Source organism: Callithrix jacchus, chromosome 15 (assembly GCF_049354715.1).
Source record: "Callithrix jacchus isolate 240 chromosome 15, calJac240_pri, whole genome shotgun sequence".
Lineage (NCBI taxonomy): Eukaryota > Metazoa > Chordata > Mammalia > Primates > Cebidae > Callithrix > Callithrix jacchus.
Window position 1 is genome coordinate 78,648,993 of NC_133516.1, and position 19,256 is coordinate 78,668,248.

The 19,256-nt window shown below is 41.7% G+C and overlaps 1 protein-coding gene across 44 annotated transcripts in view; it reads right to left on the bottom strand.

The window, feature by feature from the left end:
* The window catches only part of KALRN (kalirin RhoGEF kinase), a 659,576-nt gene that overhangs the window by 330,471 nt on the left and 309,849 nt on the right, over positions 1-19,256 (bottom strand). For 31 of the 44 annotated variants that reach the window (XM_035274786.3, XM_035274785.3, XM_035274784.3 and 28 more), the window contains 3 exons: positions 16,580-16,771; positions 6,515-6,723; positions 3,446-3,620 (listed from right to left, as the gene is read on the bottom strand). In XM_035274786.3, the coding sequence (XP_035130677.2) occupies positions 3,446-3,620; positions 6,515-6,723; positions 16,580-16,771 (576 nt within the window). The remainder of the gene's footprint in view (positions 1-3,445; positions 3,621-6,514; positions 6,724-16,579; positions 16,772-19,256) is intronic. The other 13 variants (XM_078351912.1, XM_078351911.1, XM_078351910.1 and 10 more) reach the window with 1 other exon arrangement.

Genomic DNA, 19,256 nt, shown 5'->3' on the forward strand with positions numbered 1-19,256 from the left:
CAGGGTAGCAGGCCTCCTCCAGTGTACAGTAATCCCAAGGAATTTGGAGCATGTCTATCAAATGCCTTCCTTTAGGAAAGAAACCACACTGTAGGTCCTATAATCACAGATCCTGCCCTGGCTTATGTCAGCATCGACATGCCTCTCGTTACCACCCTCAGTTTCACAGTCAGAAGCATCTCTACAAGTTTGTTCTTCATCGCACAGTGAGACATAGCTGGTATTTGAATAATCTCATCACCCTCAAAAATAACTTCTGACAATCTGACTTGAAGCAGAACTTTTCCATAGGTTTGGCAGGATTTCCTGTTCTAAGATTAGATGTAGCATACTCCCCAAGCTTTTGGGCCTCCCCCACAAGACAAGGGAACAAGACCCCTTCTAAAATCTGAATGTGATAGTCTACACCAGAGGATATAAAATCCCATCATTTTTTTTTTTTTTTTTTTTGCGATTGAGTCTCTTTCTGCTGCCCAGGCTGGAGTACAGTGGTATGATCTCAGCTCACTGCAACCTCTGCCTCCTGGGTTCAAGTGATTCTCCTGCCTCGGCCTCCCAAATAGCTGGGATTACAGGCATGTGCCACCATGCCCGGCTAATTTTTGTACTTTTAATACAGACAGGGTTTCACCATGTTGGCCAGGCTGGTCTCAAACTCCTGACCTCAGGCGATCCACCTGCCTCAGCCTCCCAAAGTGTTGAGATTACAGGCTTGAGCCACCACACCTGGCCATTGTGATTTTTCTCTCCCTTATTTTATGAGGCCTTCACACTCTTGCTCTCCTGCATACCAGGTTGTCCAGTTGTTATCCAGTACTTGGGGCAGGAAGAGGGATTTTTATATAAACAAAGACTGAAGAATGCAAATCCCATAATCTGTTTATTTTTTATTTTTTTCTGAGACAGGGTCTCACTCTGTCACCCAGGTTGGAGTGCAGTGGTATGATCATAGCTCACTGCAACCTCCATCTCCTGGGCTCAAATGATCCTCCCATCTTAGCCTCCCAGGTAGCTGGGACCACGGGTGCTCACAACCACACCCAGCTAATTTTCTGTATTTTTGGTAGAGATGGAGTTTCACCATGTTGCCCAGCATGGTCTTGAGCTCCTGAGTTCGAGTGATCTGCCAGTCTCAGTCTCCCAAAGTGTTGGTATTACAGGCGTGAGCCACCATGCCCGACCCCACAATTTAAGTATCAAATTCCTCTCTTGTAACATTTAAGCCAGATCCAATTTTAATGTATTTGATTTAAACCCACATTTTTAAAAAGGATATTTTCTCCATATGTTTTGGATTGTTTGTTAGGAGCGGAACTGGACTTGCCTAGAATCAGTCCAAGCAAAGACACCCTTATGATGCCCCCAGCTGATGTCAGCAGTGTAGCCAATGCCAAAGCAAAGCTAACTGGTCCGTTGCAGCACCGAACCAGCAACTTTGACTTCCAGGCTATAGCCATCTTTTCAAATAAACTTAATCCAAACCCTCAGATGACTTCCTCTCCCTTAAGCATGTTTTGAAGTAGACCTGGAATGACAGGAGAGTAAATAAGAAGTACAATTGCAAAACCCCGACACCTGCTAACATAATTTCCTCCCTGGATACATTCACTTCCAGAGGGCAAAATGGAGCTGATGGATGATTGCAGGACTGCCTTGAGCTACTTTAATCAACTAAAACTGTATTTATTTCTGTCCATCTCAATCCAAATTACTTAAGAATAATGACCCACATACCCTTTCTTTTTTTTATTACCTTGTTGCCCCACCTTTACAATGTTCACTATATACGCTCTTCACTACATGTCAATATCTTTATTTTTCCACTGGCATTTTTCAAAACACGTTTTGATACTACTTGCCACCTGAAATCCTGAGAGTAGATTCAAAATAAATAAAAAGTATAAATAAATTCACCTAGGTTATGAAATCAATTGGAAGCATAGTTAAGATCTAGATTTAAAGGCTTATCTTCTCCTTTGTTCCAGGACCTGTCCAGAAAGCACCTTTTAGAACATGAAGTCTTTAAGCGAGAAATTACAAGAACTCCCAAGGAGGCAGGGGTAGAGATGTGCTTCTAAGACAGTAAGGGACAGAAAGATGAATACCTTTACAATTGCTTTTCTTTTACATTTCAGATTCTCAACATGAACATTTTTGGATCTGGGATTAAAGCAACAGGGAGCTGTTCCCAAGACAGTCTCTGGCACTGAGTTGGATTAGGATGGGATATTGGAGCTTTCAATATATTAAAAAAAAATAATTTTCCTTCCAAAGCTGTTCCATTGAAGTTTCCACAGATATTATTGGGAAGATCATTCTCCAGAAACCCTAACTCCAGAGAGATGGTTGGAATGGAAAACAAAGTTAAGAAATGGTGGGTGGAAAGTTGGCTTTCCCTCCTACCATACCAGCCAGGAACAAAGAGAAGACATGCCTTTAATTTAACCCTTTGCCAACTCTGAAAAGGAAAAAGTGCCTTATGTTAGATATTCCTTATACCACAGAAATCGTATGGACGTGGCTACATTACTAATTGATATGATAAAGGGGCCATAAATATACCAGAATATGTGATTCCAACCTTCCAAAAATGAAAATAAACTGAGGAGTTTATGAGATGAACCAACAAATGGTCATATCACAGGCTTACTTTCTTAGTAGGTAGAAATCAAATTGCAGATGCAGGTTCCCATTCCTGTGACACCTGGCTTCTTAACTGCTGTGTGATTGAATCTAATGTGTGATATATATTATCAGCTCTAAGGCGGCCACCTAATTTTAATGTCTACCCATTCTTAAAGCTGTGAAATTCAATAACTCTACTCCAATCATCAAACTACCAGCTCATAGTATTTCAGGAACCATAATACCAAGTAAGAGTCTAATGGATAGCAATAAAAAACTTCTTGGCCGGGCACGGTGGCTCATGCCTGTAATCCCAGTACTTTTGGAGACCGAGGCAGGTGGATCACTTGAAGTCAGGAGTTCAAGACCAGCTTGACCAACATGGTGAAACTCCATCTCTACTACAAATACATTAGCCAGGTGTGGTAGCACATGCCTGTAATCCCAGCTATTCAAGAGGATGAGGCAGAAGAATCACTTGAACCTCAGAGGTGGAGGTTGCAGTGAGCTGAGATTGCACCACTGTACTCCAGCCTGGGCAACAAGAGTGAAACTCCATCTCAAAAACTAAACAAAACAAACAAACATTTCTCAACGAAGTAATCTACAGACAGTAAGTAAAACAGAGGGGCTCTGCACAGCATTGGGGATGAGAGGGACTGTAAGGAATATGTCATAATGGACTGGGAGTTCCTTGCATTCTAAAAATGCATGCTGGATGCTCTAATTTCCTTAGGCTACTGCCCTGTCTCTGGGGCAGTGCCCTTGGCCAGGAAGCACTTCTTGGCCCCTCTCCACCTCCCCTCCTGGCCCCCAGTACCTCGATGGTGTACTGCTCAAAGATGCGCAGTTGCAGGAAGATGTCCAGCTTGATCTTCCGCTCATGGAACAGCTCTTCCATCTGCACCTGGGCATCATCAAGCTGCTGCAGGACTGACTCAATGTGGCTGATGGAGCTGGTGTGGGGTGTTTTGTTGTTGGACACAGCCGAGTCCCTGTGGCAGAGTGGGAAGAAAAAAGAGAGGGAGAGGCCTTGCCATATTAAAAGTGACAGAGAAGAAGGTGGACCTTTCTCATCTGAGCAAGGTGGATGTGAATCAGTTGAGTCATTCAATCAACAGACATTTATCAGACTCCTACTGTGAGCCTGTTGCTATCTGCTTAATGGATGAACCAAAGATACATGCATCCTTTTTTTGGGTTCACGAGTCTATTTCCAAGACTAGATTTTTTCCTCAAGCAGAATTGTGAAAGAAAAAAGATGAAAAATGTATGAGAAAAGCTCTACAACACATAAAATATCAGAGAAATGGAATGGTTCCACATATATATGTAGTCTAATATGTATAGTTTCAATACACACACATATACATCTATCAAAATACATACAGATGTATTAAAGGCATATTTTAAACAAATCTTCCTAGTTTTACTTCTCAGACTCTTTGTTAAAACGGATGATGTCATGGTTGTCAAAATTGTAAGCATGCACTTTATAAAGCTATGCTAAAATTATGGGGTTATTCTACTAAACAGGCTCAAGCCATAATTAGGAAAGCATAGGATATGGAGCCTGCAAACCTGAATTAGGTCTCTGCTCTCATACATTTGGCAGGTGGCCCTGAGAAATCACCACTCTGAGCCTCAGCTGCCTTATCTGTCAAGTGGACTTAATAGTAGTGGACTTAACAATTTCTGCCTCCTCATTTCACAGTTTGCTTTTAAATAAGAGTGCACACAACCTAAAAGCAGTAACATGTTGTATGAACAATTATTAATCCTGAAAGGACACAAGAGCAGTGTCAAGTGCTGATCAGGAGAGTAAATGCTAGCTCATAAGAAGCTGGGACAAACAACAAAGGTTGCAAGGAGTTTTGATTTCGGGGTTTGAAGAAATGGATGAACACAGTCAAGTAATAGGAGGGGGTGTGACCTCCTCTGAGCAGAGAGTCTATACACAAGTAGTAGGGAGAGGTGATGCCTTATAGAGGGGAACCAAGAGATAAACAGATTGATTTGCTCAGCAAAATGAGGTGATGGTAACTATAATGGGAAAACAGTGGAAGCTAAGAAGTTTAGATTCCACAGGGCCTTGAGTAAGCTAGAGCCCTAAAACTTGAAATAGGCTGGCACATTCATTATCTTGTGACATCTTAGCTTCTCACACAATTTAAGGAGTCAGAGGACAAGGGCAAAATAATTTATTTCCAATCATCTCATCAGCAGGCTTTCTGAAAGCCATGTCCTTTTAGCCTGTGTTTGTCTCAGAAGCAATGGTATCTGAGCTCATTCTGTCAATGCCCACTAAGCACCATTTACTTATTTTTCTCTCTGACTTGCCTTGATGTCAGAGGGGAGCCTGGGCTAGAGTCAGATTAGTGGCACAATGAATGGTCATCAGTGGCTCTTGGTTATATGCCTATGGCACTCTCTGAAACCCATGGAATTTAATTTTACCGAACAGGCATCACCCACATTGTTGCATTTGCCACTGTCAAGTAGCCTTATGCCCTTAGGCACTGTGCAGGTTTACAGTTGTTAAGAACAAGTGGCATCTCCATAGGCCTAGCCCCACAGAAAGTGAAGCCAGCCAAGCCTGTGAAAAGTATTTGAATAGATGACACAAAGCCATCACAGAACTCTAGAGCTGCCAGAGATCCCGGAGTGAACCCCTTAATGACACAGATGAAGCAGCTGAGGCCCAGAGAAGTTAAATGACTGTCCACTATTTGGAATTTTCTTCAGAAGCAAATGACAGTGGAGTTTCCTAGGGAGGCAGACAAAGCTGTCATGTATTATATATTCATCAAGATGAATTAGGGGAAGAAAGAAAAGAGGCCATCTTGTTAGTATGCAATAGGAGGATTTGGAGCATCTCATATGCATGTTTGGAATAGAAATTATTAATTTCCAACAGAAAAACATGCCAGGGCCTTCTAAAGGTAATTTCTCATTGTTTATTTAATTGGACAACTGGTTTTGGGGGGAAAAAAACCCTCTCCAATTGAAGTAATTCCCTCAGGCCGTAGGGCCGGCCTGGGACTTGCTGATGAGATTATTTCTGTCCAGGGCTGGAAGAGGTCCCAGCACTCAGTGATTTTGGGATAGGAACAAGTCCCTGTGGGCAGGCATCATTAGCACCATCAAATCCTATTTATACAGCACCTGGGCATGGGGTTGGTTGCTGGGGGCTTGCTTTAGGCCTCATGACACTTTATCTAAGGAGCTTGACGGGGGCAGAAAACTAGATATTGAAATGGAAAGGAGTCAATGGCCTGGGTCATTCTAAACAAATGTAAGATTTTTAGACAGGATTTGTCTCCTTAGTTATGTTTGTTTAGGTTGATGCAGAAGGAGTTTTATTTTCTGGGCAGCAAGGAATGGTGAAAGGTTATAATTGGGTAACAGGGAATCGGTAGGACAACACCACACTTTTTCTACGTCTTCATGGGTCCAAAGTCGAACATCAGCAAAATGCTCCAATTTTGCTGACTGAGGCAGTGGAGGTCAGAGTTTAGCCTAAGACCCAACGTCAGCATTATATTCCATAATGTCTATTTCTCTGCATGAGCAAATATGCCCTAATTCTTAATGATTTTTTACTCGTTAATTTTTTTGTCTTTTGTTAATTTTTGTTGTATTTATGTTACTGATTGCTGAATAACATCCTGAATGATAAATAATGCTTTGAAATATTAAAGCCTTTCCACTTAGTATTCATTCTAGACTCAAGTTGGGTATGGTGCAGGCATTTTTACATATTACAGATAAAGAAACTGAAGCTCACACAAGACCACAAAGCAAGATTTTGCAGAGTCAAGACTGGGACAGGACTTATCTCACGTCTAGCCCGAGGCATTTCACACTGGAAAACTCTGCCCATGCTGACCTGGCCTCGCTGGGCTCCCCCAGGGAGGGAGGCGCTGACCTGAGCTGCTGGATAAGGTCTTCGCCTTCCTTGATGACATTGAGCGTGGCATCTAGAGTGGCAGTCTGCTGCTGCTGGAACTGCTTGATCAGTTCCTGGACTGCATCCACAGAGTCTGCACATACATCCTCCAACATCTCCTTCTGAAGATCTTCCATCCATGTCCACAACTGTAGAGAGAAAGCAGAGACTCCACTCAGGGCAGATGGAGAGGCCAGGGCTGGGGTGAGGGCAAGGAAGCTAGACTGGAATCACCCAACTTACTCTCAACCAGTCAGTGCCATTCTCATGAGCACACCTATGGGTCGGTTTGTGTTTTTACATTTATATTCATTACCAATCTTTGCTAAGTTTACTCCACTGGTGTTGGCCTTCCATAATGACAGGAATCACCCCTGGCTTAACTTCCCTGTGGTTCAGGGAAACCTACAGGTGTGGTCTTAGAGCAAGGCGATCAGTTATTTTTGAGACACTTGAAGAATAGGAGACTAGAATGAACGAATATTATTTCATGTTTCAGATAGAAGGAAAGGGAGCAATGTGCTCTGTGCACATTGATTCTTAGAAATGTGTCATGATATTGCAAATACACAAAGAATGCAGTGCTCAATAAAAACTAAATGCACATTAATTGAGCATAATCTGTACATATGCCATACTATTTTGTTCCTTTTAAAATTGCTAGATTGGTTAAAAAGTTGAATGCTAAAGATGTGGCTTAGCACATATACACCATGGAATATTATGCAGCAATCAAAAACGATGAGTTCGTGTCCTTTGTAGGGACATGGATGAACCTGGAGAACATCATTCTCAGCAAACTGACACAAGAACAGAAAATGAAATACTGCATGTTCTCACTCATAGGCAGGTGATGAACAATGAGAACACATGGACACAGGGAGGGGAGCACTACACATTGGGGTCTGTTGAGGGGAATAGGGGAGGGACAGCGGGGGGTGGGGAGTTGGGGAGAGAGAGCATGGGGAGAAATGCCAGATACAGGTGAAGGGGAGGAAGACAGCAAATCACACTGCCACGTGTGTACCTATTCAACTATCTTGCATGTTCTTCACATGTACCCCAAAACCTAAAATAAAAAAACCCTTAAAAAATAAAAAAATAAAGATGTGGCTTATCTTAATTTCAATAAATATGAGACATTTTCCCATGTTATTCAAGATGATAAAATGAAACTAGGTATTACTGGCCAGACAACTTTAAAAGAGTTAAGCATAGTGTTTTGAAAAAAATAAGCACTGGAAATGATGGGGAGTTAAAATGAAATTACTAAAAAATCATTTATTGATAGCTTTTCCTCATCATACTGAATACAGTGGCCTGCCAGAGAGCTTACTTTTGACTGCTTTTATTGAGAATTTTCAGAAATGAGAGAGAGGAAGGTAAGTCTGACACTTGCTTTGAAACCAGGAGTCTTCACCTGACTATCAGGAAAGATAAGCTCAGGGCTCTACCAGGAAAAAAAGCCAGTAAAGAGGGAAAATTGACAGATGGAGTCAGAAGATGCAGATTTTGGCTTCTGTTCCTCCCATTACTCGTGGTGCATTTGCACAAATCACTATACCCTTTGATCTCCATGTGTAAAGTAGGTTGGGGAAAGCATGGAATAAAATGATTAGTTTCCATCTAGTTCTAACATCTTAAAGCCTTCCCTGTTAAAAATGTAGATAAATGTCTACCTCAAGAACATTATTTCATGGAGTTAGTTCTTAGTATAGTAAATTATAGTATGGCCTTTTCAATAAGGGAAGATTAAAAAAAATAAATAGAGACAAAAATAGCCTTCAAGATTTTGGACAAGTTATTCTGTGTTCCTTAGATAAAGAAGCCCTAGATGTGGCAGAAGAGGTTAACAGGAAGATTAATAAGCTTTGGAGGCCATAAATAAAGTATAAAGAATGTCTTTTTTGATGGGGTGCGGCCAGAAAGGAGGCCACCCCCTTAAAAAATATGTCTTTTTTATAAAGGTGAGACTGCCTGAGCCTCAGTTTCCCAATCTACAAAATGGGAAGAAGAAGATTTGCCCTGCTCACTTTGAAGACTGTGAGGGCTGAACTAGTTCCTTATGATTAATGCTTTAAATAAGCATTAATACTTATGGAGTATTAACATAATACTAATTGGAATATTAATAAGCCTATAGCATTTTACTGATTGCTATAGGGAATGCAAATTATTATTTGACATCCCTGACATTTATCAGCTTGCAAATCTGGTTTAATTAGTCCTGTTTATTTCCTTTCCAAATAAAACACCAAACAAGTTTTCCAGGCCATATAAGCTGGGATACGTGTTGCTGTAAGTGTGAATATACTAATTTCAAATCAGCATAAACCAGGAAGTATAGGATATTGGTAATGATAGCTTAATGTCACTGCATATTTTCTGGCAGTAGTTTTGTCTAGAAAGAAAACACATTTTCTAAGTGTACTTAAGTCTTTAGGGAAGAGGTGATGGATTCTCTGAAAAATTACTGTACAGAGAGGCAGTGTAGCATAGTCTTTAAGAGTTTCAGGGGCCGGGCACAGTGGCTCACGCCTGTAATCCCAGCATTTTGGGAGGCCAAGGCGGGCAGATCACCTGAGGTCAGGAGTTAGAGACAAGCCTGGCCAACATGGCAAAAACCCTGTCTCTATTAAAAATATAAAAATTAGCCAGGCCTGGTGCCAGGTGCCTATAATCCCAGCTACTCAAGAAACTGAGGCAGGAGGATTGCCTGAGCCCAGGAGGCAGAGGTTACAGTGAGCCAAGATCTCAGCACTGCACTCCAGCATAGGGGATAGAGCAAGACTCTGTTTCCAAAAAAAAGTTTCAAATCCTAGTTCTACAACATATTAGCTATATAATCTTGAGTAAGTTCCTTATTTTCTCTGCACCTTGGCTTTTCTTATCAGTAAAATGGAGATAATAACAGTGCTTGCCTCCCAGAGAGTTGCCATAAAGATTACAAGTAAATTTATGTGTGTGTGTGTATACAAATAACTTATTTACCTTACTTATCAACAGTTCCTGACGTATAGTCAATGCTGTATCAGTGCTACATATTATTACATTTAAAAGATATTTTTAGCCTAGACAATATGGTAAGATCCAGTCTGTATAGACATTAAAAAACACACACACACACAAAAAGCCGGGCGCGGTGGCTCAAGCCTGTAATCCCAGCACTTTGGGAGGCTGAGGCGGGTGGATCACGAGGTCAAGAGATCGAGACCATCTCGGTCAACATGGTGAAACCCCGTTTCTACTAAAAATACAAAAAATTAGCTGGGCATGGTGGCGCGTGCCTGTAATCCCAGCTACTCAGGAGGCTGAGACAGGAGAATGGCCTGAACCCAGGAGGCAGAGGCTGTGGTGAGCCGAGATCGCACCATTGCACTCCAGCCGGGGTAACAAGAGCGAAACTCCATCTCAAAAAAAAAACAAAAAAAACCCCACAAAAATTAGATGGGCATGTTGGCACATGCCTGTAGCTCCAGCTCCTTGGGAGGCTGAGGTGGGAGGACTGCTTGTTCCCAGGAGGTCAAGACTGCAGTGAGCTGTGATTGTGCCACTGCACTCCACCTGAGTGACAGAGCAAGACTCTGTCTCAAAAAAAATTTTTTGCTGTAATCCCAACACTTTGGGAGGCCAAGGTGAATGGATCACAAGGTCAGGAGTTCAAAACCAGCCTGGCCAAGATGGCAAATCCTCCACCTTCTCTTAAAAAAAAATACATATATATATATACGTATATATGTTGCAAGTCATCTCCAGTTCCCACTAGAGGGCAGAGGGAAAGTTTGAAGTACTCCTTCATTTTGGAGTTTGTATAAGATCAATATCGAATTTGGTTCTTCAAGCTACTAAGTTGTGTTGGGCTTCTCTTTTCTGTTTTTTGCCACTTTGTCTCAGAATGATTGAGGAAAGCCTAGAAAATGTGCTAAAAGAAAAACAGATGTGAAGAGAGAAAGGTGAAATTGTGGACATGGAGTACACAGTCACTGCCTGGTGGCAGCAACTTTACATTGCAAACTCCTAATTTTGAATAAGCACCTCTGAGGCTTAGCACTGTAAGGTAGATAGAAATAAAAGTTGGTGTGCTAAACCATGAGTAAAGGTCAATAGCCCATTTCTTGGGATGTAATTTTTCTAGCTCTCAGTATCCCATCAGTTTCCTCTGTGTATGTCCCTCTGATTTAGCCCTGAAGAATATGCTTTGAAAAGAGTCCAAATTAGAGGGACACTTCTGCTACTACATTACTGATTATTAAGCAGTCAGTGAGACCCAGCCAGAATGATCTTTTCTGTCAAGCTACTATAAGCCAGTGTTTGCTGGAACTAATTAGGTAGAATCACGGAGTGAGTGTGGTAGCTTGGCAGCAACAACCACATGTATTTTCTTCCCCACTGTCTTCCGTCTTGGTTTCTCTCCTTTGGGTGATCCTCTTTACCCTCTGCTTAACTAAGGTTGAACATGATAGCACTATACATTCTCCATCAACCCACCTCCTCCCCAGAAAGAAAAATCCCATGTTTCATCCATTTCCAGACCCTTTCTTCTTGATCAAAATGTATGTGTACTATGACCCATTCTTTCAGGGTACTGTTCTCTTCTTCGCAATGGTTGCTTACTCCATATTAACATATGCATGTAGATGGTTTTGTGCATTCTTTTTTTCAGAAAACACATGTGGTAGTGGCCAAAAATACCTACATCCAAAAGAATGGATCCAATTTGAGAATTTCTAGAACCTTGACAGGAATAGAGTTATAAAGGAGCTTTTTCATTCTCTATATCAGATTAGCTCTAATAGTGAACCAGTGAGTTCAGGAAGGGCCAGCCCATAGACCCTCTCCTACTTGCATAGTGGGGCAGCCTGAGAAAGGACAACTGAAAACATAGAAAGGAAGGGGACAAAAGAGGAAGAGCTAGGAGGTTTGTAGGAAAAATAATGAGGCTTACAAACCAGTGGTTAAGGGAAGAGGTCATTTTATTTCATCACTTTCTCCTGCTGATTGGCTGTTCCATTTGCATGGCTTGGGCAGCCATTGTCCTGACAAAACTGATTCACAGCAATGGTATCAACAATCTTTAAGGATGTTAAAAGGCACACCATTTCCACAGGATGAATATCCTCCTCCCTCATTTTGAAAAGATAATTTTTCCTTGGCATCAACCACCAGGTTGTTTCTTAAATAAACAGTACAACAGTACAGCAAGTGAAACAGCGGATGAGGCTATTTTGTTCTTAAGGCCATCATCCCTCTTAAAGACCAATTTAGTTTTGGTTCCAGGGTGGGTAGGTAGAGGAGCATGTGTATATGGGAGTGCCTGTGGTGTGTTTGTACCTATTTGAGTAGGAAATGGTGCGGCAGAATGATTCCACAAGGTGAAACAAAGAAGTGGGTATTGAATTAAGCTAATAAAGAGCAGAGGTTGGTTATTTTGCCCACACTTCTTATGTAACTTGACTTATATTTATACTACAAAAACATCCAGAAATGGATATTTTGCAAGCCAAGCGACTGTGGCATTTCCTTGGAAACAGAGCAAGAAAAGAGAATTCTGTGATGACTATTTCTGCAGGGCAGGTGCTACAAATGCCATATTCCTGAACAAAGAGAATGAGGACTTGAGTCAATGCTTCTCCCTACACTTGCCCTAGCCCTCATGGCCCCAGGCAAAAAGAAGGTATTTGAAAATTCAGCACAATTTGTATTAATAGTAGAGGCTCTAAATGTATAAGAAAGTCCCAAGTACATGTTTGTCACCTTTCTTGAGTAATTCATCTCTATAAGTAGGAATGAAAAGTTTTGCTTTTGAAAAATAACATTTATTGGATTGTCCCTGATTATAAATTTAAAATATCATTCAGAAAAACTTGAAAAATGAAAAAGAATTGCCAAAAAGATTAAATCTACAAAAGGGGCTTTTCATAACACTCTTAAATTGTTGGTATATTTCCTTCTAGACCTTATTCTATATGTCTTATTAAAATTGTGGTCATATCGAATGTACACTTTTTATATGTTATACAATAAGCTCTTCCCCATGTCATTAATGATCTTTGGCAATGTGATTTAGGATGACTGTGTAATATTTTGCTATATAAATGCACTATGATTTTAATGATCACCCAATGTGAAATATTTAGATGGTCTCTATTCAAGATGATGACTAACACTGTGATGAAATAGTTAGACATTTTTAACCCTCTAGGCTCCTACAATAAATAAAGAATTCACAAAGCCAATAAGATTAAGCAGACTTGAATTTGCAGAAGAAATGAGCCTGGAGGTTATCTTTTTATATCTTCCTCCTGTTTCCTCTCTGATCTTAATTAGAATAAATCTTTTGATGTGGAAAGCTGGCAAAAGTAAAATTATGAACTTTAGCTGGGGGAGTCATAAAAAGTCTGGGTTAAATCATTTATGAAGGTGGATATTCAGTTCACACCTAGAAATCTACAAAAGGGGCTTTCATTCCATGAAAACTATAGATTATGATGACATTTTGTTACCAACTGGCACCAAGACAAACATTCAGCAAATTTTTATAGGAAGGAAGAAGTAGAGAAAGGAAAGAAAGGAGGAGGAAGATAGCCATAACGAGGCAGAAATGATCTATAACAATATTTATCAGCAATATCCAAGGCCACTTTTGTGAAGCTGCCTTTTCCTTCTAGCCACTCTATTCATGGTAAGAGGGAAAAACAGGCCAGGTGTGGTGGCTCACGCCTGTTATCCAAGCACTTTGGAGGCCAAGACGGGCGGATCACCTGAGGTCAGGAGTTTAAGACTAGCCTGACCAACATGGTGAAACTCCATCTTAAAAAAATAAATAAATAATAAAATAAAAAAGAGGGAAAAACAACCATGGCAACTCAGAATTCCCTAACAGACTACTAATCCTGTCTTGAATAAAAAGCCAGAAGTTTGGCTATAGAGTCAAGAGGAAGGAGTCAAGAGTTAATTGACTCAGGATCAAGTAGGACCCACACTTGGTGATGTTTGAGAGATGATGAATCCTGAGAGGTATTAAAGAAAGGACTGAAAAACCAAACCACAGGAGTTCTTTCATGAGAGCATTCAAGGATGCTCATTTCTGCCTCCTTAATAATCCATTTCTGCCTGCTATTTATAGGCCCTAAAGGAAAGCTCCCATCGGCAAGTTAGATTTCCCACCCAGCCCCCTTTATTTACAATATATGGAGAGCTCAAGTCAAAGAACTGGAGAAGATTAAAATGTGATTGAAAAAAAAAGAGGGCTCTTCCCTCTTTTCTCTTCTTCTTTTTCTTTTCCTTTTCATAGGAAAAGAAGCATCAAAATATTGATTCAGCATCTCTATGTATCAGACACAGTAGTATCTCTATCTACACATCTAATGCCACCTGTGTAGTACACATTTAGCACTTCCAATTTAGTGAAGGAGAGAATCACAGCTCAATGTGACAGTGGCACCAGTGACGGAGGAATGTACAGTGCTCTGCTTTTGTCTGGGTGGAAGTTGGAAGCACCAGGGAAGAATTTCGAGCAAAAGAAATGATGCCTGAGTTGAGTCTTTGTGGCAACGGAGAGAAAAGCACGACCTTTAGAGTCAGAAAGACCTGGGGTCAGTTTCTATGCTTACTACAAACTAGCTATAAAGCCATGGGCAAATTAGTAATTTTTTCGGAACCTTGGTTTTCCCATTTCTAAAACTAGAATTTTTAAAAGTGACAATTATCATGGCTACCAACTAGCCAGCTAGATAGCCTAGCACATAGTTTGTGCTAAATAAATTTCAGCTCCCTCTCTTTCTTCACCTGCCCCCTGTATCACACCACTCCTTGTAGTAGTATTTCACATGAATGTCACTTTCTAGCTGAGTTTCAGTGAGGAAACAAGCCTCAGGTTCAAACAGGACCAAGCTTAGCAAGATTTGAGAGCTATCCGGGAAAACAATAGTCAGTAACTTCATCCCTGACCATTTCTGCCTCCCACACCCCCAAACCTGGCAACACTGTATATTTCTCAGCCAAGATCTGTCCTCCTCATTAAGCCCCTGATTTGGGGTTTATAAATGTAAAAAAGAAAAGTGAAAGAAGGAAGAACAGAAAAGAGGAGACAGTAAAGGATAAAAAGGAGAGCGTAGGTAATAGGAAGACAGGTAAAATCTCTGCTGTACTGCTGAGAGAGGCTGTACCCTTAGACAAGTTGTTTTTTGAGGCTTAGCCTCCCCATTTAAAAATGTTTTTAATAAAATCTATCCCATAAGATTTTATTGGTATAGATAAAATCTATACCAATAAATTTTATCTATTTGATAAAATGATATGTGTGAGATGATATGTGTGTCTGGCAAGTAGTAGGAGTCCAATTAAAAAACTCATGTAATATATTTTGAGTGCTTACAATAAGCCAAATCTTAGGCTAGGTAAATCACCTATACTACTTCAGCTTAATTAATATTATTATTTATTATCAACACAAAGAAGAAGAGAAGAATGGAATCTTGTATTTACATTAGAACCATAAGGGGCCTTAGGGCCACGAAGTCCAACTGCATAATTTTGTAGATAAGGAAACCCTTAACTACAAAAAAGGCCAGGGACATAGTGACTTGTACAAGCTCATATGGTTATTTAGAAGCAGAATCTAGTCTAGAATCCCAGCCTTCTACCTCTGTGTATACAAGGTGGGAGATGTAGCTGGAGCAATTCCTGGAAGCCATGGTCACTCTTTTGGCAGTAGTAGTTCCATGAAAACTGACCTGATCCACCATTTCTCCATGCAGCCAGCACCCCCACAGCCCTCATGAGGAACATGACTCCTGTTCATTCATACTCCATTCTGTCACCCACAGGCTCATAATTAAAAGGGAATACACATGACTTTGGTTTCTGAGACTTTCACTAAGAATTGGGTGAGCCACAAGCAAGCAGACAACCAGGCAGGAAACCCTGGATTAATGCTAATCCCCTTGCTTTATAGATACTCATCAGAGAGTGGCTACAGGTCCCGCAGAGAGGAAGCAAAGCCAGCTTCAGGGAGCTTGCCAGCCCTTCATCTGCCCGGGGAATCTCAGTTTAGAGAACATTATCTTTCCATGTTTTTCTCTGATAGGCATTGCAATGATTCACATTCATTTCCTCGGTGTCAGAAAGGACTGTGAAGCCGTAAAAGCTAAGATTCTTAAGGCATTCCCAATATTAAAATTCAACTTAATTAAGTAGGGCTATTTTTTTTTTTTTCCTGAGCAGCAATCAAGCTTTAATTAATACTCTATTAAAGTAAATTCCTTGGGGGAAGGGGGATACAATCATGCATACACCTAATGAGTTCATCTGCCAAGGGTGTTATTATAGATGATGCTAAATATGCCTCCTTGCTGGCCACTTACTCAATTTCAGCATGTCCCCTGTTAATCAGAAATGAAAAGCAATCATAGGTTTGCTACCGTCCTCCTCTCAATGAGGCCCCCCTGCCCTTGCAGCAGCTTAACGTAAGCTATCCTTCCTTCCTCTTTCTTCACTTGGTAAATTATTCAGGTTGGGCTTCAAGCCCAGCCAGCTTCCTTGGTGGAGGGCATCTCTGTCCCCTTTCAATGCCTGTCACTCCACATTCAGGCAGAGTGAGGACCAACTTTAATATCACCCCGCCACAGTGAAAGGAAACAGCAACCAAGAGAAATTAGGTGTGGAGTGGGAAGAGAGTCTCTTACATTTCTTCTTGCGGTGACCATTGCTCTATCAGGGATTCCCACATTTCTCCAGCTGCAGATTGCATGCTCTAGCAGTTGCCCCAAAACCCCTGTCTCCATGACCGCTTTTCCTCACTAGATATTATGGGAGGAAATTTTGCCCCATTCTGAGAGACCTAAATGCAGGTTATCGGGAACAAATTGTTAATATTACCAAAGTTAAGAGGTTAGCAACCCCAAGACTACCCAGGACCCTGGTCAGACCTTCAGGATCATTTTACAAGGAAGCCGACCCGACCCTGGCAGGACCAAATGCCCTCTCTCCACTAGCTCCCCTTACCTCTTTGGTGTGTGTGTGGAAGGAGACAGACATGTCCAGGAGAAGCTTCCGCTGCTCCACCCTGCGCACGAAGTCTTGGATGCGCACCTCCAGGTGTCGAGCTGCCTTGTAGATCTCCTCGGGGTCACATTCCCCGGTCTGAGCCAACTGCTCCGCTGCTTCTAGGAGCTTGTCCGCATTGGTGTACGTATTCTGCCAGCAACAACAGTGAGACAAAGTCAAGTTGCAGTTGCGACTTCCAGCAGCCCACCCCGGGGCTCCCCCGAGCTGAAGCGGAGGGCGTGGGCGCTGAGCCGACAGCTCCCTGATCTGGCACTGAGGCGCGGTACGCGGAGCTGGCACACCGCCTCTCAGCAAGCTAGCAGCCTGCCTGACTGCTCTGCACAGGCGGGCATCAGCTAGGTGCCTCATCCACCCCTGGGATTTCTCAGAGGTACAGTGTCCCTAGAAAGAAGTGGGGAGAACTTGGAGAACCTCCATACCCCAGATGCTCCCTATCCCCTGCTCTCAAGAAAACCCATCACTGCCCTCACATCTCGGGCTGTAACTGCCAGGATCAGAAATAGCACTCCGACAAAGATGGTCTGTATTTCTATGTGAGAACACCAGAAAAACAGTAACTGGGAGACTCGCTTTGCTTTTTCCCTCAAGTTCCCTGTAACTACTGGTGTTTATCTTTTTGGAACAGAGCAATTTCTTTGGAGGGGAAGGGATCAGCAACTCTAGGGAGCTGACAGAAGGCAGCCGCCACAGCCAGAGGGAGGAGATGCAGACAACTCCCAGTGGGCACAGGGAATGTTTGTAGGAAGGTTGGGGAGGAATCTAGTGATTTTGTTCATCATAAGCTACTGCACACACACATACGCACACATAATCGTTCAACCCCCTATCTGTACACATCATAGTATTCTCCAAAGCATTTTAAAAGGCAACTAACTTGTAATTATTATTCATTAGGATGGGAGCCACTGTCTTTAGAATAGTTACTACATTATATGCCACAGATACAGCTTTTCCTCAGCAGGCTTCTCATTTTGGAAGTCTCCTGATATGTCCTGACTTAGATCTGGTGACTCAGGTGTGCTATATTACTTAGTATCCCTAGAGTTGGCACAGAACTCTAGAGTGGCGAACAAGTAGAGCAGTCAATACCAAACACAAAGTGAGTGGATATTGAAATGGATTCATGAGCAATGACTGTCTGGTGCTTTGTTTGCTTGTCTGTAAGGAGTGTTTTAGACTCATTTGAAGACCTGGGTGTTATGGACTGACTTGTGCACCCCATTCATATTCACATGTTGAACTCCTAACCCCCGATATCTCAGAATGTGAACTTCCTTGGAAACAGGATAATCGTAGATGTAATAAGTTCCATTAAGTTCAAGTCATAGTACAGTAGAATAGATCCCTAAGCCAATATGACTGGTGTCCTTATTTTAAAAAACAAAACGCCATGTGAAGAGACAGATATTCACACAGGGAGAATGCCATATGAAGATGAATGAAGAGATTGGGAGATGCATCTACAAGGCTAAGAATGCTAAAGACTGCCAGAAAACTACCAGAAGTTGGAAAAAGGCACAGAGCAGTTTTCTCTCTCATATTCCTAAGAAAGAACTAACTCTACTGACACTTTGATCTCAGATGTCTAGCTTCCAGAACTGTGAGAAAACAAATTGCTGTTATCTAAGTCACAGTCTCATGGTACTTTGTTACGACAGCCCTAGGAAACTGACACTCTAGGGTTGAAACTTTCAGAGGCTGTGGAGCCAGCCTCTTGATTGTACTGGCATAGGACCTGAGGAAGATGGGCAGGCAAACACTTGTCTTGGCTTCTAGGAATTTGTAGAGAGGCCCCAGGGGATCCATAAGGAATGCTGCTTGAAAAGCAACTTCCCAAGGCAAACATTGTTCCAATGCTGGTGAGACTGAGTTGAAAAAGTCATCTGCATTGTCCCAATGCTTGAAAGACAGGATTGAAAAACGAAAATCATTTCACCCCAACTTGGAAATTCATGTAAAAACAGCAGCTTCATATAAGGAAATGAGTTTTGCCACTGGGTTAAAGCAAGATATGTCAATTCTGGAGAGCAGATGAAGGAAGTCATGACAGAAATGCAGGGAGACATGGGGGATGACAGGCAAGGGGAGACCTCTAGGGCTGGGGGTCAGGTGAAAGAAAGCTCTTATGGGACTGCCTGCGATTTCTAGTATATACACCCACAGCTGATGGGAGAAAGATATTTTAGGAATCCCTCAAATTGTCCACCTTAAATTCTAGAGAATCTCAGGATTCCCCCACCAAAAGCCCCAGAGATTGTAAATTTATATTCTGTAGACAATAAAATTTGTGGCAAAGCCAAAGTGAGCTTGCTTGCAAATTAGGTTTGGGTCCAATAAGAAATAAGTAAAAAGCCCAACTGAAGTGTCTGCTACATGTAAGGTGATCAATTTGTCTAGTTTGCCCAGGACTTTCCTGGTTTTAGCATAGAAATTCCTGTCTCCCAGAAATCTCAGTCCTGGGAAAACTGGGATGGCTGATCACCATAATACATATCCAATACTGTTAAGTACCCCAAAAGTACAGATATATATATATATAATGTATTTTGTCTCAAAGAAAAATAAAATCATTCTTGAGAGAAAGAACATGACAATACATAAGCTGGGGCAAGCA